The sequence below is a fragment of the Neolamprologus brichardi genome, chromosome 15, assembly GCF_056152115.1.
Source record: "Neolamprologus brichardi isolate AB-2024 chromosome 15, ASM5615211v1, whole genome shotgun sequence".
Taxonomy (NCBI): domain Eukaryota; kingdom Metazoa; phylum Chordata; class Actinopteri; order Cichliformes; family Cichlidae; genus Neolamprologus; species Neolamprologus brichardi.
Window position 1 is genome coordinate 15842529 of NC_142118.1, and position 27728 is coordinate 15870256.

At 39.3% G+C, this 27728-nt stretch overlaps 1 protein-coding gene across 1 annotated transcript in view; it reads left to right on the plus strand.

Annotated features, from left to right (window-relative positions):
* lama2 (laminin, alpha 2) overlaps positions 1-27728 on the plus strand; it is a 222311-nt gene that overhangs the window by 160760 nt on the left and 33823 nt on the right. Inside the window, exons 34-47 of the mRNA XM_087851825.1 lie at positions 3243-3367; positions 3539-3625; positions 4153-4208; positions 7224-7366; positions 9060-9158; positions 11102-11213; positions 17815-17977; positions 23130-23208; positions 23285-23416; positions 24794-24910; positions 25101-25264; positions 25689-25827; positions 26675-26777; positions 27030-27146. Of these exons, the coding sequence (XP_087707951.1) occupies positions 3243-3367; positions 3539-3625; positions 4153-4208; positions 7224-7366; positions 9060-9158; positions 11102-11213; positions 17815-17977; positions 23130-23208; positions 23285-23416; positions 24794-24910; positions 25101-25264; positions 25689-25827; positions 26675-26777; positions 27030-27146 (1636 nt within the window). The remainder of the gene's footprint in view (positions 1-3242; positions 3368-3538; positions 3626-4152; positions 4209-7223; positions 7367-9059; positions 9159-11101; positions 11214-17814; positions 17978-23129; positions 23209-23284; positions 23417-24793; positions 24911-25100; positions 25265-25688; positions 25828-26674; positions 26778-27029; positions 27147-27728) is intronic.

Here is a 27728-nt window from a genome sequence, read left to right on the forward strand (position 1 = left end):
TACCTCAATGCACACTGTGCTGTCGATCTTACGTGCTGCACAATAATGTTTAATATTTAGTATTTACTGTCATATTCCCATATATCATTGTGATGTTGTTTATTGTATTACTCTCGTTTTCTTCTGCTTGTTTTCTTTTTTCTTTCTCAACAGGTGATCCAGGTGATCGATACATGTATTTTTTTTTTTTTTTTTTTTTATTTTTTATTTTTTATTTTTTTTGCTTATTCTGTTTTTTGCCCTTTTCCCCCGTCCCTCTTCTCAACTGTTTTTCTTTCCCTCTTTCTTTCTCCCTTTTCTTTCCCCCAGTCAAGTCTGTCCCGTATTCAGCAAGTGAAAATAAAATAAAGAATAAAAGGTGAATCAAATGGACCATTACGGCAAAGCTGGGATGGTCAATTTGGTAAAGAAAATCCGTTGGGCATCTTTCTTCGCCTTTAGACAATAATTCTGATGGCAGAAGAGCCAAACGGGACAGGCAAAAAAGAGAAAAAAAAAAAAAAAAAAGACTGTGGAAATAAACATTTGCCTGTTTGTTTTTCAACTACAAGCGAACTTTGTGGATTATGTTCAACTGCACTAAGACACGCGTACTGCCCGACTACCAGCTAGTGCTTCCGCGGTATTATATTAAATAAATTCTAACAACAGCTGATCAATCTTAAACGTGCTGCTGTTGTTTAGTGCGACATCCGCTGGTTTCTTCTTTCTGGTGCAAAGTGGGCGATAAACAAACAAGAGAGAAAATCCGATCAGCTGATCAGTGATCAGTATCATGATTGAAGTAGAAACAGGAGAGAGAGGGGAGAGAATGAGAGAAGAAGAGGCAGCTGTGCAGCAAAGACACAGAATAACTCCAGCTTTGTGTCTTTTTCATTGTAGCTGAAGTACGGGACAAACTGGGTTCCTTTTCACCTCAATACTAAATGCGCAATATTTTCTCTGAATACCAGATGATTCCGTTTTTTACGGGAGGGTTGGTAACTCTAATAACTAACCTTATAAATAAAATAAGATAAAACAAGTTCAACATCAATAATGTCATAGCACCCGCCCAGCTGTATATAAACTCTGTCATGCTAGCTGGCACGCAGTACGAGTTATTGTAACTGACTGTAAAAAGTCAGCATAATGAAAATAAACTCCACCTAAACTTGGTTTATATCTGACCCAGACAGACTGCAGGTCATAACCTCTTACCTGAAGTTCAGCTCACCGCCTCAGGTCTCTGCTCCTTCTGCCTTTCTGTCATCCACCTGCCAGCGTGTTGCATCTCCACCACTTGCTAATGTTACTGAATCTGTGGAAGCTCCGCAATAGCCACCACCAAACAACTGAGTTATTTTTACACATCTCCCAGCATCTGGCCAATCCACCACCTTTCAGTGTTTATACCGTTACAGAAAAAAACGAAGAAAAAACCCCCATCGGCCCATAAAAACAAAAAATCACCACTGCCGGTGGGCCGATGGCCAGTCCAGCTATGCCAACACACCAAAACCATCAGTCAGAACTGCTGACATGAAGCAGGGTGGATCCATGCTTTCGTGTTGTTTATGCCAAATTCTGACCCTAACGTCTAAATGTTACATTAGTGTGGCACCCAATGTGTTTCTGTATTTCCTTAACCCTTTTACTTTAAGTCTCAATGTGTTGTGCCTTCAGAGATGCTCTTCTGCAAACCTTTGATTGAATGAGTGGTGATTTAAGTTCTGGTTGCTTCCTATCACCTTGAAGCAGCCTGGCCACTGTCCTCTGACATCAACAAGGCATTTTCACCCAGAGAACTGCTGATCACTGGATATTTTCTGTTTTCAGACAGGTGTAAGCCCCAGGAGTTTCTAAAATACTCAGACCATCAAAGCGCATCAAAACCAGCAACCAACGTAATTTCAAAGTTACTTAATTCGTCTTTCTTCCCCATTCTGAAGCTCAGTTTAGACTTACCAGGTCATTTTGACCATGTCTACATACCTAGTTGCATTGAGTTGATGCTATGTGATTGGCTGATTAAATCTTAGCATTTATGCCCAGTTGAACAGGCGTACCTGACAAAGTGGCTGGTGAGTGTATACATATGTTAAAATAGTAAGTTTCTCAATGAATAATTAATTCATCCATCCATTCTCTTCCGATTACCCTTTTCAGGGTTACGGGTGGGCATGTCCCAGCTGTTTTAGGGCCCTAAGATAGCTGGAATAGGCTCCAGCCAGCTCCAGGATAATTATCCTTAGGCTGGGATAATTTACTGATAAATAAAAGGGACTGTGTTCATCTTTCCCTCTAGAAAAAAGCAAATCAAAGAGACGGCCGGTTCTTGACATTGAAGAGATTTAAAGTGAAATGACCCATCTGTCAACATGTTGTCAAACATTTCACTGAGAGTCTCTAAAGTGTCCACCTCAAAGCTAAGCACAAAAGTGTTCGAAAAGGCTGTTGTTAGCACCAAAAACTGAAGTGACAGCAGGGAGGTATGCTACTATTATTTCTACTTCTCTGGTATTGATGAAACTCGAACAGTGGTGCCAGGATAATTATCTCACTCACCAAAAAACAAGCCTCTTCAGTGTTGTTTTGTCAGTAATGAAGGAGGTAATGACAGGTGACCCAGTCTGTCATCTTTTCAATTATTCATTGTCAACTTGAAAAACATGGGAGACTGTACACAGCTTAAGAGATATACAGATCTCTTCTTTATTCAAGCATCTGAAACACAGTAGATTTTTTTAAAGTCTACATGCACTTGAATAGATTCCCATTAGCCCACAAATGCCTGTAAGTGATTCCAAAAAATGTTTTATCGTCTTGCTCAAGCAAATTTGGTGTCTTGGTTTTTATCGTGCCAGGGGTGATTTCCAAAAATAATGTCCAAATGGGAGTGTAGGTTAATTTTTGTTAATTTAATTAGAAAATCTGTTGATTTTAGAGATGAAAAGCTTTCTGGAGAGGCAACTTGAGTTTTCTTCTTTTTGTGTGTGTGTGTGTGTGTGTGTGTGTGTGTCTGTGTGAGTGTGTGTCACCATCTTAAAGTTGCCTTCATTATGCTCAGTGTGACATTCTGTATTTATTTCCCATCCCAGCACACACCAGGAATTTCTGGGTGGTGGATGATGGATATTTTTGCACCCACATATTGGAGTAGGTTAGAGTCATGGGGGAGTTGGAGAATGACTAAAGGTAAATAGAGTGCCTTCGCATACATGCATAGTATTATTTTTATGTGTGTGCATTTGTGTTGGTAGAATTGTCAAGACAACACAGAGGGTGATCGGTGTGAACGCTGTGCACCGGGATTCTACGGCGTGGTCCGAGGTTCTTCTGATGACTGCAAACCCTGCGCCTGCCCCCTTACCAACCCACAGAATAAGTAAAATTTCTTGCAACCTATGACTAAAAACTTTAAACAATATTAATCTATCATTTTATGCACATTTCATCTTTTCTGTCCTCTCTCCTCTGTAATATAAATAGACTGTATGCTCCAAATGTTTTACCATTTTTTTTGTAATGTCTGTGAAAAATCTCTTTTCATATCCAGTTTCAGTCCCACCTGTGTAGCAGAGGGGTTTGATGACTACCGATGCACCGCCTGTCCTGAAGGATATGAGGGCAAACACTGTGAGAGGTCAGACATACAGAGAAATTAACAAGCATAGAAGTTTGGAAATCATCGGCTTTTAATGTGGACTGCATGGATATTTAAATTCAAAGACCAATACAGGGAATACGAGTTGATGTAAAGTGGAATCCAAAAGTCTTAGTCGACCAGTGATAGTTTTAAGAGAGACATTATATGGAAAGAAGGTAGTGGCAGTTGCCCCATGCCCATCCCCAAACAGCCAATCTTCAACTTCATACCAGCCAAACCTGGAAATGCATTGCCAGTTGTTTGCACTGATGTGTGCACTCATTTGAGATCTTCCTGTTTATTTAGATAAATTTGAATATTTAGAATATCCTCGTATGTGCTATGCCTAAATTCTGCTGTAATGACATGCACTTGAGGTTTACATGAAAACATCTCATACCTTGGGATCCCACCGTGAGTATTTTGCTGGTGAAATAATTTGTGATATCTCTTTACAGTGTAGGGTGAACATATGTTAAAATTTGGTTAGATTTGAATACTCTCTCTGTCTCTCACCTGTTTAGGTGTGCCACTGGTTACCATGGTAACCCAAGGATACCAGGTGGCCACTGTGAAGAGTGTAAGTGTTCCTTGTGGGGTGCTTTGCCCGGACCATGTGACCCTGTCACGGGCCAATGCCGTTGCAGGGTTGGGGCATCTGGGATGACGTGTGACCAGTGCATGGATAGGCATGTGTGTGGACCATCTGGGATCATCTGTAAGACTAACACACAGCTTTTAGTTACTCATTCTTTTGTTTTCTTCATCGTTTCATTTTTTTTCCTTCATCTTTTACTGTGTTTTTGTTCAGTGGTCTAGTGTAAAACATGAAAAAATTAAGAAATAATGTGGCTGGAATTTTTATGCACTTACCTTTAAATTGAAGTTGAGAGATTTTATTATAAAGATTAGTCTGCAGTGAAAGCTACCACCAGTGGTGGAAGTAACCCACCGTATCAGCATGGGGTGTCATGCTTCATGAACCCCACAGACATGCTCTCTGTCTCTTTCTTCTCTGTTCTTCTGTTCCCTTCCCTCTGGTGGCTCACCTCCCTTCATTGTCACCTGATGTTGTGATTTTTACTTTATTTTGGCAATGAAATGCAAATGAACAGTCAGAGCTCCTTTCTCCAGTTGCCATGGGAGACAGGAGATTGTGGCAGAAGTCAGATTCAAGTCATTTAGAAAATAATTTCAATGTCATTTGGAGCTAATTTAAACTTAATATGACCATAATGGCAGGGCCAATTTGGTGCCATTAGCATGTCTAGAAGGAAGTCTATGTGTGCAAGTGAGAGCACAGAAGAAAGGGTAGTAAGACAGAGGCTGATGTGAAATTGCTGCTGTCAGGTCAGTGAGGAAATTGCTTGCTCAGGTCTTTGTGTTCAGACACAAAGCGTGCGTTCATAAATTGGCAGTGCGTGTGTCGCAATGCTCCCTGACACCAAACCTCTCGCCTCTATGTCCAGGCTATAATCCCAAGTCCTGATGGTTTACAGAGAATGGAGTGATCACACTGCTGTTCACTTGTTGAAGAGTGATAGCACTCTGCATTTTTTCTGTTATCTGGCCTTTCTCCCATTCTGTCCAATGCCACTGAGCACTTTTGGAGTCAGAAGTAGTGGAAATGCATGCAGCTCCTAAATTTGCTGTATAATGCTGTTTGCTAAGAATTGCCCCTTAATGTCAATAGATTTTGTAATGGTTACATTAGTAAATGTACCCAAAGAAGAAGAAATTCAGGAAGAAAATTGAGAATAAACTATACAGTATCATGGTGTACGGTTATAACTAAAGACTATATCTGCTTAATAATGGAAAAGAAACTTGCTGGGCATTTTATATAAACTTTAAAACCAAGATCCACATCACTACATGACATTCAAAGCCTGACCAACAGAATGGCTAGTGTTTGATCTTAACAAGTGGATAGCAGTATAGCTATGTAATAAGTCAGGATATAGCTTATTTCTAAATGAGATTAAACTGAATTACAATGTGACTGCAATGGGCTTCCCTATTAAATTAAATAATTCAATTAATTTTCCCATTGTCAAAAACTGACAAATATTTTAAGTATTGTAAGTTTAATTTAGACAACCTGACTTTGGACTTATCAGTCTGATGCAAAATAATTGGGAACACAATATATTGATCACTGAGTATTCAGAAGATGGAAACCGTTGGTGGGTGGAACATTTTGACCATCACTGTCCTGTTTTTATGGATCCAGACATCACATGAGGGAAACTGAGGGATATACAGATTCATTTTGGTTTTAGTCCCACCCTGAAATAATACTTTTCAAACTTAAAAATACTTGACTGTAAAGTCATTAGAAAATTGCTTATTTTGGCCATAAATTTGGTGATTAGTATAACTTTCATGTTATAATCAAACTTCAATGTCCATCTTTTTTCTTCTGTCTGTGTATATAAAGTTTTTGTTTATATACACAGGTGGGGACATTTGCGCTGTTGTTTCTGTGAACTTGCTTAGTGCCACACCTTTAAATTCAGTGGTGTTTTGAAGCCTACAAAACCTACCTACTAAATAAACTGCATTTCATTTGTAACCCTTACAACTCTTATAATCTCATATAATTTACTATATCAATAGAAGTTTACTATAATTATCACACTTCAATAGAAAACATTTACACTATAATATTACACTTGCTTGGTGTAAATATATATATCATTTCAATGGCACACTGGAAATGTTTGCAGTGATAAAACAACTGCCGTTGTATAGTGACTCACACATGTACAATAATATTGTGTGTCATTATTAAAATCCACTATCAGCAGACTCGAACATACTGCTTACAAGCTCCATCTATGTGGTACAAAATGTTTTCCCTCAGTGCTGAAGTTAGTGAATGCAATCCTTCATCAGTGAGCTTCTTGAATAGCTTTGATTTGACAAGCAGCTATTTACTCCCACATACACAATGTAGTCTGCATACAGTACACTGTGTGCGCATATATGTGTGGGTTTGTGTGTATGCATTAAACTGCATGAACGCATGGGTTTATTTGTGTTTTGCTGTTTTGTCAGAGATTGATAGAGTAGAAACTGTTTTTATTTTATTTAATTTTTCTTTGATTTCCCTTGTCAGAAATTTTAATTTGTGTAATAAATCAGCCTCAGGCTGCAGAAGGCAAAGAAATTCATACACACGCGATATAGAAGAATGTGTGTGTGTCTTAGTGAATTCCCTGGTGTGCGCCGTGCATATTTGTGTGTGTGGGTGTCTGTTTGTGTGTTTTTAGCCTGCAGTGTGTACTTGTAGTAGGCACTTTTGCCCCTGCGCGCTGAATTTCATGCATCACCAGCCCTGTCTTTCTGATGCCAGAGCCACTTAAACAGAAAAACACAAGCACAGTCCACAGTCCCTTATTGATGTGTTTCTGAGCTCGCTCATATAAACACACATTCACTTGTAAAAATGCACTCAAAACTCAAACTTTCTCGAAAAGTTAACATGTCAGCTCACACACAGACACAAACCCATAATGACTGTTTGTGGTTTTAGCTGCCCTCATGACTCACTGCCTTACATCTAACTGTGTGTCTTGACTTGTTTCTCCAGCCTGCGATGATGAGTGCTCTGGTTTGTTAATCAGCGATATGGACCGCCTGTTACGCATCATCGATGAGGTCACTTTGACGACACCCCTTCCACCACCTTATAAGGTGTTGTACCGATTTGAGAACATGACAGAGGAGCTCAAGGTAAGAAAAAAAATGTGTGAGAGTAGTTGGAATTTACTTTTATTTAACCCATGTCATAACTACAAGTGGTTTCATTACTTTGACTTACTTTGACCACCTATATGTGGCGTCCCTCAAGGTTCAAAGCTTGGTGTTGTTGACCTTTTTTTCACTATATGTTAGGAACTTCTGTCATGGCTGTGCTCATAATAAACAGCTATAATTTTCTATTAAGCCAAGCAACTTCAGTAGCCTCTCCTACCTCAGTGAATGCTTCTCTCCCATTACCAATCTGATGCCTTCAAATTTCCTCCATTTGAATTCTGGAAAAACTGAGATTCTTGTGTTAGGACATGAAATTTTTTCCAGTGAGGTCGGTCATTACACGAGCCCCCCTGCCAACAATATCAAATATTCTACTGAGAACCTTTGCATCGTTTTTTGTTTTGTTTTGTTTTGTGAGGCTCTAAGATCCAAATCTTGTTTCTTTCATCTAAGGAACATTTTAATCGGTGCCTTGCCTTACACCCAGTAATTTGAGACTTTTAATACTCCCTTTAAATTACGCCCGACTTGATTATTGTAACTCACTTTGCTTCGCTGTCCTCCTTAGCCTGTTATTCCTTTTGTTATGATGCATTTCTCTTTTTACTCTTTTACAATTTTTATTAGAACAGTAGATGCTGGTATCTAATGTTACCAATGGTTGTGACCATTGGTTGCATACTACTTTTTATGAGGCGTTACTTGACTGCTCTATGTAGGGCATACTGATACTCATTATGTATTCTAACACTACTACAACATGGTAAACTTATCTAATGAATCTACTGAGTAACATGTGCATGACATGTTACGATACTTTGACTGCTTCTGTTTGTGAACCATTCAAATGCTGCCTTCTTTTTCTAGTCTAACTTTTTTTTTTTTTGGCCTCACTATGATGTGTCAGTCTCTAGTGGGCTCATTACTTCCCCCTGAGGTCTAAAGACCACTGGTACAATTATCAAGTCACAGTGAGTCCTACACACACCACAGGGAAATATGTACTTTTGTGTTTCAGCCCTGTGATAGACTGGTGCCATGTCCAGGGCGTACCCCACTTTTTTACACTTTTTAAACTAATAGGCGGCAACCCGTCCCCCCCCCCCCCCGTCCCCCCTCCCCCATAAATAGCCTCCTAAGTTGGACAAGCAGTATAGAAGGATGCAAAGATGGCTGGATGAATGGATGGAAATGTTTTCTGTTTTGAAGGTTTTACAAAAGAAAATGTGTACTATAACTTCTACTTGGTTTATTGTAAAAAATAAACCAAGTAGGAAGCATTTTAAAGTGCTGTGTAATCAAATATATGGTCGTACATTGAGACACTCACTTTAGCTCACTTAAGATGTTCTGTAGGTAGAGGATTATCCTGCATTAACACTCCTTAGTGAGTTATTCAAATTTTTCCAAGCGCTTAATTACAATTCCATAAAGTTGCCACATTTATATTGCTAATACACACTGCACTTTGAGACAATTTAAATATATTTATCAGATGTGTTTACAATTGAATTATTTATGTCTTCCTTGCCTTTTGCATGCACTTGTTTATTCTTTTCTTTTTAGCTCTACGGCACAAAGCCAGACAGTTCAAAAGCCTAGCCCAGGGCCAAAATGTGTCAGACATTTCTCTCCATAATTCCTTCATCTCTCTGATTCTCTCTTGCAGCACATGTTGTCGCCTCAGAAAGCTCCAGAGAGATTACTGCAACTGGCTGACTCCAACCTGGGATCGCTGGTTACAGAGATGGACCAGCTACACAGCAGGGTAAAAACCTTTGAGTTTTTCTTTTGACTCAAATTTTGTCTCCATCGTTGTCTGCCTTCGTCCTGTTTTTATCCTTGTTTCACTCTTTCTTTGTGTGCAGCCGGAGAGCAAATACACATTGTGACAGGCACTGAGATCATAGTTTAAAGCAACAGATGTGCGCATTGTGTGTAACAGTTTTTGCTGTCTGGGATGTCAAAATATAGATATATAGTACGGAGACACTGGGAATTAAGTGCTGCCATCCACTGAAACATGCAATCATAAATACAGATAAAGGATGTAAGGTAAAAATCGAGTTTGTACAATCCTAAAAGTCTTCTCTTACGCAAGCTTTCTTGAACTTTCTGTCTGGAATAGTTCTCCAGACTTCTTGAATGAGATTCAAAGCTCTTCTTTGGATGTTGATTGCCTTTTGTTCCATTCTTTGTCGAGATAATCTAGATTTTAAATGCTAACATATACCAGTATTATTGAGGGTCAAAGAAGCATATTTTGAGCATTTTACTAATTTTTAAAGCAGATTTTTACACAACTTTTAAATACTATATTTTTACACGCATGTTTCTTTTTAGTGGTGTTTCCCATACTATGCAAAAATAATGAAGATGAAGTGCAGAATAACTTGTGCCAGTTGGTCAAAAATGTCTTAAAGGGCATTTTAAGCACTTTATCATGGCAGTTTCACTTTAATGGTTTGTTTTTCAAAGCAAACCTGATGTCATGAATAGCTTTCCCACACTCTGGAGCTCTGTGTTGCTTCTTTTGGCCAGTTATATCGCTCAGCTGGGCGCGGATGAGTAGCTAAGTGGTTGGATATTAATAAAATAAAGTGGTTGTCACACATGAACTCCAGAGAATTCCAAAGTTTTCATATCTCGCATGGAATATACAGCTGGAAACACTCTGTTTCAGACAGTTTGGTTTAGTCGAGGGTTTTGCAGGACGGAGGACACCTGACACCTACTCATGTTCTCCCTGAGCCTGCGTAGGTTTTCTTCAGGTACTCCAGCTTCCTCCCACTTTCCAAAGATAGATTAATTGGTGATTCTAAACTTGGTGTGAATGCGGGGTAGATACAGGTCTTAAGTGCACAGATTAAAGTGCTCTTTGAATGTGTGTGAAAGCCCATAGAGTGATATATAAATCCAGTCTAGTTTATTCCATCTATTATTCTGTGATGCCACAGAATGAAAGTTCAGGGCTGCGCTACCTGTGTGAGAATCAGTCCATGCATAAAGGTAATTAAGATGAAAAGTTAACACCCTAAAGTTTTATATACCACATAAATAATGAAGTATTCTACAAACTCTTTGTCTAATACACGCTCATTTTTCACCATTTTGAGAGTCAAAGTTGTCTGTAAGAGTAGTTTACCAACACAGAAGGAAAAAAAAACACTTTTTGAGTGGAGGGGTCCTAAAAATACCAAATGGAGAAAAATAACACTCACATTCGTGCTGTCAAGCTGCAGCCTTTTAGGGGCTGAGGCCTTGACATTTGTTGACAGCAATACTATCCCCCACACCCCATCGCACATACACACATACTCTCACACAAACCACCTAAAATGATATAGCATGGTCTTGTCAAATCACAACAGTAATTACCTACACTTTCTTTCTGTCAATGTGTGCGTGTACATGTTTGCTAAATTGAGTGTATATGGAACTGTTTTCATGTCTGTCAAAAATTCATCCGTCTCTTGTTTTCCTGGTCCTTTGTGAACATGTTAATGTCTGATATTTTGTTTTCATTTCATGTCAGTAATTCATTTATCCTTATATGTGTTTGCACAGTATTATCAATAGTGCTTATGTATTGCTTCCATCGTCCTTTACGTTGAAGATCTCATCCTTCTTTTTTCCTCTCCATAGAAGTCGATACGTTCACTTATTCAGCAGTTGTTCATTATTTTATAACGTATATGTCTTTGTGTATAGGCCACTAAGGTGTCTGCTGATGGAGAGCAGGTTGAGGATGATGCTGACAGGATTCATAAACGAGCCGAGGACCTGGAGCAGTTCATCAGGGACACACTGCTCGGAGCTAAAGGTAGCAGAAATGAGAAGCACCTCTTCCCTATTAGCTTCCTCTATATCCTGCCAACTGGGATTTCAGGATTTATCTGTCTATTGTCTCACTAGTTTCATCTGTCATTAGAGCACATTTCATTAAATTAGAGAATATTACACGTAACAGATCCCAATGGGAAATTTGGGTTATTACATTTCAGGAGAGTGGGACAGAAGAGTATGAAAACGTAATGAAATGAATAATTATCATGACAGAACACATTAAAAACTCCATTTAAATAAAGATGCAGCATCTTCAGAATGACACTGGAGTTGAATTGCACATAAAATAATTACTGTGATAAGAGCAGTGTCATTACAACCAAGACTCATTTCAGCATTTACTCGGAGTAAACAGCTTGTATTCATTCTATTCGATCATTATTCTTTGAAAGTGTGACATTTTCAAAGTGAGACAAACAAAACATCTTAGTACCCCCTTGTAAGATCACTAATGGAAAACGTAGCTCAAACACAGTCGCTGATGGGCCAGCTGCCAGTGCTCTGTGCCAGCTGCCGGAGTAAAGTGTTGCCTGACCAATAAAGACAGATCCAGCAGGCTGCAGCATCGCTAACCACGGTGATAAAGAGAGCACCTACCAAGATAATTGGGTGCAACAACTCAGTTGGCTTTGTTCTTTTTGTAGTTAGTTGGCAAGCAACTCTTCCAATACCTTGAAGAGTAGCATCATGTAGCAAAAGAGGCTTCTAAAGCACAATCTAGCTCATGTGCACATGAACTACAGTGCTACACAAAAATCTTGAGCCAGCCTTTCTTTTACTAGGAAAATGGGAAATATGTGCAGTGATTTATTGAAATGTGACCACATAATTATAGTGAAATAAACTGTACAAGGTAAAAACAGTTTGTACCATTCTAACAAGCTTAATGCATTACAAAATTGATATTTGGTATGAGCACCTTTATTCTTCAGCACAGCCTGAACTCTCTTAGCCAGGTTTTCTTAGAATTGCTTTTAGTCCTCAGGAATAGTTCTCCAGGCTTCTTGAAGGACATTCAAAGCTCTTCTTTGTTTAAAAAATGCTGAGGCCCGTGGTCGTTGTAGGCCATGTCAATGACTGATGGTGGTGCATTGTGTATGCTTTTATTGCCCTAGCAGTGTGCTTGGGGTCATGGTTATGCTGAAAAATGAAGCAGTTTTAAATCAGACGCTTTTTCCAAATGGAATTGCCCGAAGGATGAAAATCTGATGGCATTGTTCTGTGTTCATAATTGTTCATAATACCCAGTTTTGACAAGTTACCCAACACCACTGTTTGCAATGTAGCCCCAAACAATGATAGATCCTCCACTATGTTTTATAGATGGCTGTAGGCACTCACTGTTGTACCTGCTTCCTGAATCCATGTATACATCTCTTTATACATTTTGACAATGCCTTCTTGCAATGTCTGCTTCTTGTGCAATAATGCACACCTCTTACTTAAAAATTGCTTCTTCCACTGAGATGGTTTTTGATGAGGCTTTATTGAACAGTACATGGATAAACTGAGGGGCCAGATGAATCTCCTACATGCTGTTAATCTGCTGTAGGTAGTTCTTTAGGTCTGCCACTTCTTCTTTGGATTATCTCTTGTTTGCTTGGCATATCTCGGACTGCCAAGCAAGCAACATATTGGCATTGCCTAACAATACAATTTCAAACTAGTTGTTTTTTACACTTGAATGATTCATAGTTCAGTGTTTAGGGCCTTAACATACAAAAAAAGAAGAAAAAACATTCTTCTGAAAATTGTCTGCTACAAGGAAAGGACTGAAAATAAGTGAAAAGCAGCCAATATCCAAATAGACATTTTGTAAGACCCTTAGAAAGCCTGGAAAACTGTTGATCAGGAACACTTTAAGAAGTTACTCTTCCTCCTGAGAAGAACGGATCAACATCTTTGCACAATACTGTACTTATCTGTGTGGGATCTCAATCATCCAGGTCATGGTAATCTAGAAACTTGGGGGGGAAAAGTACTGTACTTGTTCAATCACAAATGGTAGCTTGAGCAGCATTGCTCATGCCATCACAGATTCATGCTTCAATTAATTTTTTAAAGATTTGTTTCCACATTGGCTTTTTTTAAAATATATTTTTTCACGGTAAATGTTCAGCTCCTGTTCACCAGCTCGTTGCTGTGGTGCTAAGTATGTACTGCAGAGTGGCGTTTAAAGGAAAAAAACAATAAATAATAAAACAATAAAGCATTTTTGCTGTGTCTTGATAAGAGGCAAGAGAGCGGTGAATCAGAACGGTAATGTCGCATTTCAGAAAGTTAGAACAACAAGCTTGTAGCTCGGAAGGAAATCTTTGTAGGTTTAAGAATTCAAACAACCCTGCTGCTTTGATTCACTGTTAATAGAATAATATTGGCTTACAGCACCTTTAAATTAATTTTCAGTTAATTAGAACCAAAATATTTTCACAACTTAAAGGTATTTCTGCACTGTTATTTGTTTGTTTGTTTGAGTTCTTCATGTGGTGTCTTTGTTTAACCACAAATCATATATTATCCATGTAGCCACAGATTTAGGGATATGTACTGTCCAAAAGCGGGATGCTGGTGTAAAAGATTCTCTCAGAACTTTGCAGTTTTTTCCAGATGATTTCCTCCAGCAGTGACGACTTCAGGCAGATTGCTTCTTTCTTTGTCTCTCTCTTACGCACACATGCGCCCACACACACACACACATACGCACACACACAAATATATACTCTGCATATGTAACTAGCAGGTCACTCAATTCAGCTCCAGTGTCCTTTTTTTTTTTTTTTTTTTTTTTTTTGCTGGTGCAGCTGCTGCATCTCCTCCTTCAGCTCTGTCAACAGTGGCTTCGTGACCAGCTTGTGATTAGTTTTCTCCTTTGACTCAACACAAAATAAACACAACAGATGATAACTCAAGTATAAAAGAGGTTTCACTGCTTTGTTTGGGGATTCCAAGCTATTAGCAGTCTTCCGTGTGGGAGTGGACAAGAATTGAGCGTGTAGCATTTGAGCTTTTGTTTAGCCAAAAGTGCGTTTTTGCTCGACACTTTGGTTGTACTAGAACCCTTCATGCTCTTCTTTACCTACTATTACAGCTGACACCACATTTAGTCCCCGTTGTTTAGCCTTAAAGCGGACTACTACACTTTTTCTCTGGTAGTGTGTTGCAGTGGTGGAATCTAAATAAAATGGACAAAGTTTCGAATAATGAAGTTAGTTTATGTGCAAGTTATCCCTATAAAGACTTTGAGGTATCCCAAATGAACAGTTTCGAACAATCGTTTGTACTCTTGGTTGTGTATGTCACTGAGATTATATCCCTGATGTGGTTATCCCTGGCACATGGCTCTGGCTGTGAGAAAATCAGCCTATTTGTAAAGCCTCTGTTTACAAGGGACAGCCAGCAGTGAACTGGCTATTTGGGCACTAGGTTAAACAGTTTGTTGCAGACAGCGGGTGGACTCAGGTCCAGTGTAGGATGAACTGTGAAGAAAGAAAAGCTACTCCCCTTTTTTCACATTTAACAAAGTAAACATCAGTGACACAATTCAATGCAGTGTGCCATCACCAAGATATTTTTTTTAACCCAGTGCATCTTTGGCATTAGAAAAAGCTGCCGATTTCAAACAGTCTCCACTGACTTGTTTTTGAACTCTCATTTTTAGATAAACTTTGCTGTCACAAAACTGTTTTTTCCCCCTATTCTGAGTATTTTTTTTATTACTTGTATCCATGCTGGCTGGAAAAAGGTGTTTTAGTATGGACAGAAGACACAACCCTTTAACAACTAAAAACACTGCAGCTCCATGGCAACCACCTAAACTTTATCTGCTGATAAAAGCTCCATAGCGAGCGAATAAGTGGATCTTGAGTGCAGGTTGGTTTCCACAGTCGCTCCCTGTTGTCTAATGTGTTGTTCTCTGTATTTTCCCTTTCAATAACTGCTCCAGTTAGACAGTCAACGCTTTAAAAAAAAAAAATTCTTGCTGGTGAAAATAGTTATATATGTGCGTGTGTGGCTCTAGTTTTAGTCACTTTATCCTGAGCAACTCTAATTGAATTGTACTTAGGCTTAGCACAAATAAATCTATTTATAAGTGGCTCTTCCTCCCCTTTGCTGATATTAGGTGGGAACAACAAACAAGTGTGCTCTTTCTAAAACTGTGTAGTCAAATAATAAATTATTTTGATTTCCACTATGAAAATTTTATGGCTTGTGTGATGAAAAGAAAGTTACTAAACCAACCCATTCTGGCTGGCTGTGATGAAACTGTCCTCTTCTTGTTGTTGCTCCCAGCTCTCTGGCCCTCTGCCTAATCATTGTGTGATTATGGTTGTGTGTGTGCGCGCGTGTTTGTTTCTGAGAGAGGAAAAGAGAGACTGTGTCGCAGCTCACTGGATGATTGAGAGCAGCAATTAGAGACTTAATTAGTGGCTATCACAAACGCGTGCGCATGCACACACACACACCAGATACACAAACACTGATGCCAATGTACACACACATTCATACAGATGCGCATGCACAGCCACACACGTGCACACACATAATAATACTGTACACACTTTTCTCTGTGTGCGTGCCTGTGTTTACTAGATAGCATAATATGATTCCATCCACGTTTTAAGTGTTTAATTGGCTTTTAAATCCTACTATGTAATTATATGGCTGTGACACACACTTACAAACTCATAGACATACGCACACACAAATGCAACATGCGCACACATACACACATGCAGTACAGCTGTTCATTAGCATGATGGCTTTACTCCTGTCTTGGCTCTAATCACGGCATGTTTACATTTTAAATGAGCGGAAATGCTGCATTGCCACAACTGCGCACACATACACTCAGGCCCACCCGTACACAAACACCTTCCAAACACTCACATACTCCGTTTAAGTTTGAACTTACTTTAATCATATTGTGTTTACATTTCAAATGAGAAAGGATTGCAGCATTACAGTAGACACACAAACCACACAAACACACATTCAGTTTTTCCCTCTTCTGTTTTCATTTTGCATAAGCAAATACACAGACACACTTCTCATTAGGGTTGCAGCAGTTTGAATATTGTGAGCCATAGAGTTTCTCTTTTTTTACTGTATTTTAATTATTGATTAGTTTGAGATTTCACTTGCTGTAATTTAATTAAAGAGGGGCAGACATAAACTTCTTTGCTTTGAATAGAGCTTTAGCGTGTGCATTTGTGCGTCTTACTGTTAGACTTTGCCAAAGACAGAATGTCCATCGGGTTTGGCGTGTTCATCTGTTTGGCTGTGGTACATCTCTGTATATATGTAGATGATTTCTGTGTGCACAGAAGCGATGCTGTTTTCTGCATTTTTAAATTCTGCTTTGCAGCTGTTGGCAGGAATGAAAACAACAAAATGTAGCTTCTCAAACTGTCCCTAGCATCCACTTCTGTCACACCAGTCCTCTGCATGTCCTCCTTCACTCCTATGTGGTCGTCCTCTTTTCCTCTGGCCTGGCAGCACAGCATTCAGCAACCTTTGTCCAATACAGCCACTATCCCTCCTCTGCACATGTCCAAACCATCTCAGCCATGCCTCTCTAACGTTATCTCCAAACTGCTCAGCCTGAGTTGTCCCTCTGATAATTCTACCTTATAATAATGCTGTGGACTGAACAGGTAAGATAATACTTGAAAACACACAGTGTTTCCATCATTAGATTAAAGTCATACAGGTTTAGAAAATTCAATCTGTGGATGATGAATTTCATATTTTGTGCAGTTTCTGTCCACTACTTTGGTGATGGCTGAAATTTCTCAGCAGCTAATGGATTGCCATGAAATTTGTGCTGAACCATTTGCTGAATGTTAGATTGTCCACTATCCGTTTTGTAAATTAACAGTTTGCCTGGTGTGAACATTTTCAGAATGTAGTTTTACTTCTTTGCACTAAATAGGACATTTTTTCATGTTTTTGTCCATCTTTATGGAGTTATTTTGCTTACACAGTTGGGCTGTATATTGCCTATACTCTAAAAGGCGATTGACCCTCTTGGCTGTTTGTCTTGTATATAACAAACTAACTACTGAAAATTGTCAAAGAATTAGACAAGCCATAATTAGAGATTAGACTCTCCCTTTCGTGCACCAAGCTCTGGTGTGTTAATGTTGTTTTTAAACTAAATTTGATCATCTAACAACTGAAAATACCCAGATTATTTTCCCAGGAGAGAGTAAAAAATAAAACTGAGCTAAAATATAAAGTGAATATGTCATTACAGGAATTGCTGGCCAGTGTATAAACTGATTTCATAAGCTGATTACGTGTCAGTGGTGTGTTTCAAAGCTTGTTTTGAAGTTCTTCTGCTCTTGGTTGCTGAAAGGTTTGTTAATGAAGCAAAGCAGAACTGTTAAGGTGACTAAAATAAAAACATCTGAACTTGATAATACCTATATATATTTAAAATATAAAAATTCATTATTAACCCTGAGGAAATTTCAGTGAATCTGAAATGCTTGTAAAACTGTGACTGCATGAATTGAGTCTGTCCACCTGCCGTGTTCTAGATTCAGACTACTTTCACGTTGTGTCTTTGTGTCCAGACCTCGAATCAAAGGCTGCTGAGTTGAATCAGTCTCTTTCACGGAGAGGTGGAACTCCAGAAAAAAGCCTGAGCGAGATGAAGGAGGAGATCCAGGCTATGCTGCATGAGATGAGGCAACGACGGCTGGGAGGGAAGAAAGTTATTGCAGAGGAGGAAAACAAGTATGGAAACACATGAACACATATGTACAGAGGTCATGTTTTTCTATCTCCCACACACACACACACACACACACACACACACACACACACACAAAAGGAAAACTAAGTAAATAGACCAGCCATTGTTTTAGACATATGCAACGGAGTGTGTGCAAACCATAAGGTGGTAATATACAGAGATAAAATATGCTAATAATCATGTCTGAGTACAAGAGAAAAAGTGAGCATCCATGCTATGGGCACTTTTCGAGGATGCTTGATGTTTCTCTTTCTCGCTGTCTTCATTATTTTTATTTTATTTTTTGTAAAATTTGTAGATTCAAATCACAACTGTTATCTCTAGGTGCTAGAAAAAAACCTAGAGTGTAACAGTGGAAATCACAACAACCAGACAAAAAAAAAAAATCTATGATCAAGCACTGGGTGATGGTGGGAAGGAAAAACTCCCTTTTATCAGGAAGAAACCTCCAGCAGAAGCAGATTCAGATAGAAGCAACCATCTGCTGTGACATGTTGGGGGGTGAGGTTGAAGCGAAATGAAGAAAGGAGAACAGGGGGAGACAAGACGAAAGGGTCCATGTAAACACACAAAGAATAAATTGAGGTGAGTGGAGATGAAGTGCTCAGTACATCACAAGTCCTGCAGCAGCCTGAACCTATATCAGCATAACCAAGGGATGCTGGGGGTCATGTGATAAAACCAAAAGTATAAGCTTTATCAAAAGGCCAACGTTTAAAGTCTAATCTTAAGTCTGTCTACCAAATTCAAACCGGGAGCTAGCTCCACAGGAGAGGGGCCTGATAGCCGAAGGCTCAGCCTCCCATTCTGCTTTTAAATACAATATGAACCACAAAATGCTCTATTAAGATAATATAGTACTACTGGCTCTTTAAGATATGAGGAGGCCTGATTGAGGAAGATATGAGGGGACTTTCTACAGTAAATGGGATGGTTCTTATATAGCACTTTTACTCTACTTGAGCACTCAAAGCGCTTTATATAACATTATACATCACCCATTCGTTCAAGCACTTTTTTCTATGCTTAAGCGCTTTCTGTCTAACATTCAAACACATTCACACTCAGATGGAAGCATTGGAGAGCAACTTGGGGTTAGTATCTCGCCCAAGGATATTTGGCATGCAGACTGGAGCAGCCAGGGATCAAACCGCCAACTTTCTGATTAGTAGATGACCTGCTCTACCACCTGAGCTACAGCCACCCCGAAAATGTGAGGAGAGTGATTTTAATTCAATTCTTGATTTAACCGGAAGCCAAAGAGAGACGCCACCATCTGGGAAATATCATCTTGCTGCAGCATTTTGGATCAACTGAAGGGTTTTCTGAACAATCTGGTAATATTGGATTATAATAGTACAGCTTGAATGTTCTGAATGCTTATTTAATTCACAAACTCGCTTTTCAGCATCACTTTGAAACATGATGTTTCTAAATTTAGTGATAATGAAGAGATAAAAGAATGCAGATGAAAGAAATCAACACATTTGTTTGATGTGACTCTAAGATTCCACCTACCAGTTATTTTGCTCTCACTTGTTCAAGACTTTGCATTTACTTTGAGCTGTTTTTACTCGTGAAATTGTGAGTGGTGCCAGGACATTGTTCCAATGTGTACAAAACACTCTGCTTCAGAGATTTTCTCTCACTTGTAAATACTCGGTTTGATTTTAGCAAGGTTGCTGCCTGGGTAGAGTGTGCAGAAGGCAGGGAGTAAGAAACACATTCGCTTTTTGCAAAATTACCTTTTATATTGTCACAAAGTGGACATTTCTACTTATAGTTTGCAGTAAATTAGTTTGGAAACAAATTAAACTTGTGTGTAATTACTTTGTAAATGCACTATGTTTGTCTGTGGCCATTTAAATAATAAAAATTCTGCCGCGTGTATTGATAAAGTAAACTGCAAATGATGTCAGACTTGATATTTTCAAGAGTTAGAAACTAGTTTCATTTAGATTCTAATTGTTTATGGAACTTTCCGTGAATGCCGGGAATAAAAGAAAATCACCTTCATTTGTAAAACAAGTATTTGGAAAATTGTTAGATAATATGTAGAGGTTAAATTAAGCAAACCCATCATTCCTTTGTGATTGATTTCTTTCTTTTTTTGGACACTGGGTATCAGATGTAAACCACTCCCACTTACAGAGATCTGATTGCTATGTGTCCTAAAGCCCTGTTGATGTTTCCCCCTTTGCGTTCCCACACTTTCTCTGTCTCTCTCAATGCATTTGATGGAATTAGTAATCTGTTCCCGTCTTCCCTCCTTTGCTCCCTCTCTTTGTCTGTCTCTTTGAGCAGTAAATGTTGACAAGGTCGATGAGTTAATTAAAAGTATCACCGCGGGGGCAGAAGTGGAGAGAGACACAGCCATACAAAGAACAGGTAGTGAGAAGAAAAGTCACAGAGGGACAGGGGAACAGCTAACAGATGGACAGCGAGTTGTGATGGGATAACATGTGAGGAAAAACAGAGACAAAGAGAAGTTGCCACTGCTATTCAGTGACTTGCCTGTCAGTTCACAGTGCATTATTTCACTGAACCCTGAGGGGAGCAAAGAAAACGCTAGCAAAAAACAAGTGCTAAAATGAGCAAAGCTGGCACAATTATGCATACTGTTTATATTTCATCTAGATATGCCAGAGTTCAAAAACTTTGCAGTGTGCTGCAAATGTTACTTTCATTCACATGCAGCATTAGTATATAATGATGTTGTAATAATTAATTGTTAGATGCGCCTGCTATATTTTTTTTAACTTTGACTTTCTCTTCCTATTCTCCACAGGGTTCATTAAATTTCCATCAAATCAAATCATTACTTTCCATATGTCCCTAAAATTATATGAAATTGTCCTCTGAGTACTCTTAACTGGAGGACACTAGATCCTTGTAGTCCTTTTTAATGCTGAAGGTGAAAAATTGCACTCATTACAGGACTCACTGGTAAGCATATGGCTACTAAACTGTTTGAAAGTATTTCTGCTTTCTAAAAGTTCACATCATGGCCATAATTGCAATGAAGTAAAAGCTGCATTCAAATCTGGATGGGGGATTAAATAAAGTAAATTCAGACAAGTTAGTTTTCATGTCTGACTGAACAATATGGGTGTCCAGAGGTGAATGACATAACTCAGAAAAACGTTGCACTGTAATTCAGGGCTCTGTAAATAAAACTGAATTGAAATGAACGGTATAATTGATGGTTAAGGTGCATGCTGGTGGGCAAATCGCACAATCAAGTGTTCTGTGCAACAAGATCAGTGTAGGCAGACAAAGTTAAGCTGAAAAGTATTTAGAATTGCAACTTTTACTTGCTTCATCTCTCAGTTAAAGAAGTGGTTTTAACAAAATTTGTAGCACAATGTTAAAAAACGTAGAGTGTTCCTGCACATAAACGGTGCTTTATCTTTCACACGAGTTTGTGTTATCCATGTGTTACATGTTCTTATGAGCTCTCATTGGCATGCATTCTGTGATTCACACCTTGGAGCAGAGGTCTCTTCAAAATACGCCGGGTGACCCAGTCTTCTTGTTGGGCCTGAGGATTGCTGAGAAAACTTGTGGCTACAAACAAGAGTCGAAAACACCACAATTTGCAGTGAAAGCGCCTGCAGCCTCTGAAACTAAAGACAGAGTTTCATAGTATGTCAGATTGGTGCTCTGTGAACGTTTTCCCTTGAGTCTGAGTTTTCCCCTATGTACACATCCTCTGATGCCCCGAGCCAGCTAAGGAAGAGAATATTTGCTACAAGCTACCCAAAATGTGAAGTGGTGACATTTAGGTGTCTTCAACATGACAAGATGTCCAAGTTGAAAATGCTCAATGACTTGGTTGTTGCAAAACAATCATTGCTGCCCACTGGCTAGTTTTCCTTTTAAACTTTTTCATTTTGAGAAGTCTTTTCTGGAAACATTCATGATGATGCACCGCATTATGCAAAAAGACCCCTAAATTCATATAAAGGCTGAAACAGGGGCTTGAGAAAGTTTACACTCGGCCAACTTTCTCACCTTCATACAGCTGGCCGTGTATGCGACGGCCATGAATGTTGTTTGAATGTTGAAAGGTTCAGAGATTGTACTCTCCCATCCAATTTTGTCTTTGGAAATATGTGGCGGTAGAGACTGTTTGAACACCTATGAAGTATTTCTGATGGAGTATACTGGCTCTCTAAGCAATCAGTGCTCTGCTCTTTCATTTGCTGGATGCCTGGTACCACACTGCTCACCTGAAAGCCATGCGCTCACTTGCTTCTACTGCTGTTTTCATTTCATTTCATAGCCTAGAATGCACATGGAGTGTCTGAGTCTGCCTTTCCCTATGAGGAAAATGACTATTGTCACCTCCCCATTCTCAGCCTTGCCGAGCCTGATGTTGTAAAAAGAGAAAATGGATTGTTCTGTAAAAGCCAAACACAAACATTATACATAAATACATTTGCAAATGATCCATCCCATGTTAGATACTCAGTGTGTACTGCACTTAGAATGAGAACAGCACAACAAAACTATTAAATTTTAATGAAATGTCCCTTAAACAAAGCCTGATGACAGCTTAAAATTCCTTTTATATTAAACAAATTCTCTGGATTGTTGGCTCTGGATATTTGTTGCAGCAAGTTGAATGCAAAATTTATGCCTCGGAGTATTTCTCAGACAGGCAGCCTGATGAGGCTCGGTTGTTAGGTTTTAGTTATCGTTTAGAATCTTGTTTTCTTCCAGTTTTATTTATTGCTGTTACTTATATAGCAAATTCTGCTGCAGTGTATATTACCACGTGTTGCTTTACCCCCTCACCCACAGAGACACGCATTTTACAGTGATATTTGCAATGTTTAACATTGCTGCAATTTAATCTATCTTGGCCTGAGGGGTCAATAGACAAACGCTGCTAATTTCAGACCCACATTTCAGTGTTCAGTCATATGGAGTGATTATTGTCTTCAGACTAGCAGAGGCTCTTTCACACATGGCAGTAACTCCCATCCTCTTGTCTCTTCTGTGGATTCTCGTATTCGCATGTGATACTTTAATCCACTGTTCTACTAAGTCATGTATGACACTGTGCAGTAACACTGTGGGATTTAATGGAAATAATCCAGTCTGTCTCTCTCCTCTTTCTCCATTCAGTTTAGCAGAAGAGTTGTATCAGAAAGTCCAAAGACTCTTTGGTAAACCGCATCAGGCCACTGAAGACCTCAAGGCAGAGGTGACAATTAATTTTACTTATTTGTCTTCAGTTTTACTAAATGAATGGCTTAACACCTCCTTATCTGCTTTCTAAGATAAAAGAGAAGCTTTCGGACCATGAGGAGAAGCTCAGGGATGCCCATGGTCTGCTCATCTTTGCCCAGGGACAGACAAGTCTGGCTGGCTCACTGGCTTACCAAAACCAAGCTAACCTCACAGCCCTGGAGGTACAAGCACGAGTTTACATTGTGACCTCGTGACCAAACTGTGTGTTTTGTGTATAACTGATATTTTGAGATGTCAGTCAGTTAAATGTTGTCATAATGTGGCCTCTTTAACTATCACATTGACAGTAGATTCTGTAAAAACACCCTTCTGTTGGCATTATAATTACTTGTCATTGTATTTGCCGTATACTCTAAAGGGCTGAAGCTGCAGTATTTCATAAAAATCGACTCTGAACCTGAAGCATCTACATGAACACTGCTGTGTGATGTCTTTGTTACTCCCCATTTGCTCTGTACTTTTTACTGTGGCCTGGATAGCTACAGAAAAGAGCACCAAAATGACTGTTTGCACACTTTTGTACCCTTCCATGCACTTGAGAGAGACCAGTGCACAAATTTATGCTCATACCAATAAGCATGTTCCAGTCTTTAAGAAGTTGGGGCGTGAGTCACAAAGTTAAAGGCACAAGGCCACACGTTACCCAACGTCTGATAGTAACGATAATGTTTTAAGTGCATTTTACTTCTGACTTTACACATAAGACAGTTAAATCTTTTAGTTTCTGTCTCCTAAACTGAAAAAAACTATAAAAATGCTTAATAATCCCAAAGACTGAAATTCACCATCTATAAATCATTGACGCCACTTAATCTTATTTTGTTGAGAAGCCTTTTGCATGTGATTAATCATCAAGAAGAGCTTAGATGCAGCATAACCTCTAACAGAAAAAAAAATAGCAAACATTTATTGAATAGATTATCCTACATATCCTATAGGAAAGATTATACAGTCTTCTATCTCTGACACACTCAATCAATATAGTCTGACAGCCATTTCATTAAATGTACCTTGCTAGTTACGGCTCACTACCCCAGATTCAACAAGGTCCCAGAAACACTGCTTAGAGATTTTGGTCCATATCGACCCAATGGCATCACACAGCTGCTGCAGAATTGCCAGCTGCACATCCATGATGTAAATCTCCTAGTCCACCACATCGCAGAGGTTCTCTGTTGGATTGAGATCTGGTGACTGTGGAGGTCATTAAGCTCATTGTGATGAAACCAGTCTGAGATGATTTGGGTTTTGCGACATAGCACATTATCCAACTGGAAGCAGCCATCAGAATGTGGCTACACTGGGGTAAAGAGATGGACTTGACCTGCAACAATATTCGGGGAGGCTGGACTGTTTGAGTGATGCTCAGTTGGTACTAAGAGGCTCAAAGTGTGTCTACAACATACCCCCACACACATTACACCACCACCACCAGCCTCAACCAGTGGTGTAAGGCCAGATGGATCCATGCTTTCATGTTTTTACCACCAACTCCTGACCCCACCATCTGAATCTGGTCCTGTTTTCTTTTAATGCAGAGGAAGCGATCTGCAGTCAGTGGAGTGAAACAGGAAGCACAGAAGGTTCTTAGAGAAGGAGAACGTCTACTGGGTGAAGCGAACCAGCTTTCTGACAACGTCAACAAAGAGATCGAGGTACGGAAATAAACCTTTCGTACTCTGTAACACTCTGTCCACTCTAGAATATTCTGCCTCAGGTTAGTTGTATTGCTTTTGTCTTCAAGAAAGACAAATTTCAGTTCGGCACATATAATGTTATTGTTATGTTTTATTAGCATTAAAAGTCGCTTTTATGTAGATCTGAGTCTCTGTTCTCTGTTCATAGGACTTGGAGGAAATGGCGAGTGAGCTCGGTGCTCTTCATGGCCGGCTGGATGACAGAGTCAGTCACCTCACTTATGGTTTGAGCGATGGTCGCCTGGCTTATCGCGTGCAGGATGCAGAGGAACATGCCAGGCAACTTAACGACTCTGCAGCAATTTTAGATGGGTAAACAGAGTATACTTTTACAGTACAGAAAAGCACACACGTAGGCCCAGGTAGTATTTACTTCAGGCCGAGTGTGATTTTAAAACGGGTTCAAGTTTTTTTTAATAACATTTGCTGGTTACAGCTTGTTATTCAGTTTCATGTTACTGTAAGTTAAATATCCAAATCGACTCTTAAGCGCTAAAAGCATACCATCATCAACTGCACGCTCAGCTTCACAGTTCAGTTAAGCTGTAATATATTATGCTGAAGTCCACCCAAAATCCAACTAATGGCAGTAAATGTTGAGACATGAAAAGTTCTGGAAATTCTCGTTATAACTTCCAGTTTAATTTAACTGCTTACCAAAGTGTGTATAACAAATAGAACAGGAAATCAATGTCCATTTCTCCCCCCCCCCCCCCCACCCCCCCCCTCTTTACAGTATTTTGGCTGAAGCTAAAAACCTTTCCTTCAATGCGACAGCCGCCTTCAATGCCTACAGTAACATTAAAGCGAATGTTGATGCAGCAGAGAAGGAAGCAAAGGCAGCCAAACAGAGGGCGAGCGAGGCACTGGCACTGGTAAGAGGACGTGCACTGCCATGTATGGAAACACATGCTGTATGTAACTCGCCCTGTATTCAGCTACTGTAGATACCAAGCACAAGCAGTTTAGCAATCCGGACCATGAAAGTGTTCTCTCAGCACAAAAGATAGTGTGTGTGTGTTTGTGTGTGTGTCGCATGCAGTAGCAGTAATGTAAGCTTGTGCTCTCCATTAGTCATGGCTGAGGGATCAAAGCACAGCTCTGTCCCTCTTCTTCCTTCCCTCTCTTTCTCATTATCATGACTCACACCTGAATTCTTCCTTTTTCCTTCTTTTATTTTTTAATTTGTCTCGTTTCCTATTCCCTTTCTTTTTTTCCCTATTTTTTTCTTTTTCCCTCACATGTTTTACTTTTTTTTTAAACATTCGCCTTCATCTTTGATTTTTTTTCTCCATGTATTTCCTCTTCTCTCCTTTTTCACTTTAATTTCCTCTGAGCCAGTTCATTCGTCTGACCGTCATTCTGCTGATACTTTACCCTTCTCTTGTTGACTCATGCGGCTCGTTTGCCTTTATTTTTTCATTTCCTTTGGCAAGTAATATGTAAAGGGCTAAAAGTGAAAAGCAAAGGGATGAAAAAATGATTCAAAGGGTGGAACACGGAGAAACAAAGTGATGAATAGTTAAGTAATTTGAATCCCTTTCTTAGAGGATCATTTAGCAATGTGAAGTAGTTATGCTTTGATCTTACAGTCGGTACCTGTGTATGCAGATTACTGCACCTTTGCATTTTTTTTTTTTTAATTTGTGTGTGAACCCAAAAATACTTTATTCTGAGAGCATTTTAAGTCACACAATTTGCACTGTTGCTCCTTGTATGCAGGCTTTAGGTCCAGATATCCCAGTAAAGGAAGCAGCTCGAGATGCCCTGCAGAAGAGTCATGTACTGTTGGATCAAGCTAAACAACTTCAAAATGAGGTCCAAGGTACTGTCAGTGTATGTGTATCCAGAATGTACTATATATAATGCAAGAAATAGGTTCCTTATACAATATAAACAAGCCTTCCAATTTTAGAGCAGTGTATCTGATATCACTGTCGTCCTACATTTGCCTCTCTATGCCTTTTTCTCAGTCACTCTTTCCCATTAGGGAGGTGAGGGAAGTGATTTCATTAGCAGGCGGCCTTGGCTTCAAATCAAACCACCATCATCATTTACTTTGTGTGTGTGTGTGTAGAGAATGCAGCTGGTGTGGCCGGGCTGAAGGGCAGAGTTAAAGCAGCAAAAGACAAAACCAAAGACCTGCTGAAAGCTGTCAATGGAACCATGGCAACGCTCAACGCCATCCCCAATGGTATGATTGCATCATTGTGTGTGTGTGTGGGGGGCTGTGCATGCACACACAAGTGTGGGCGAAAGATAAAGAGAGAGTGGATCAATATCAGTGTGTGGATAGAGGTCAGTTGCTCGGGTAAACTCAACTTGACACATGTCAGTACTCACAGATACGCACTCGGAAATGCACTGCGGCGATAGCAAAGTTACTGAACTGAAGTGTTACACATGTTTGTGTTTGGATCGACACACAGAAAACTCTCAAATGTAGCAATAGTAACAGTTCAACATGGAAACATTTGCCTTAAATATAAATGAATATGAATAATAAAGAGATTTTTACAGGATTTCCCTAGTGTGATGTCACCGTCCGCTTAGAGCAAATATTCAGCGTGATACTTTTATAGTTTCAGTCTCAAACAATAAAATCTGTTCATAGACTGACCCTATGCAAGTGTTGTATCAAAACAAGCTGTGTTTTTATTCTAGAGACTTCTGGTCACGTCCAGCATGATCAGAGCAGGGATTCACATTTAATCATCCAAGTTTCACTTTCTTTTACTCTGATGTCTAAAAACGATAATCCTTGATACTAAGTGAT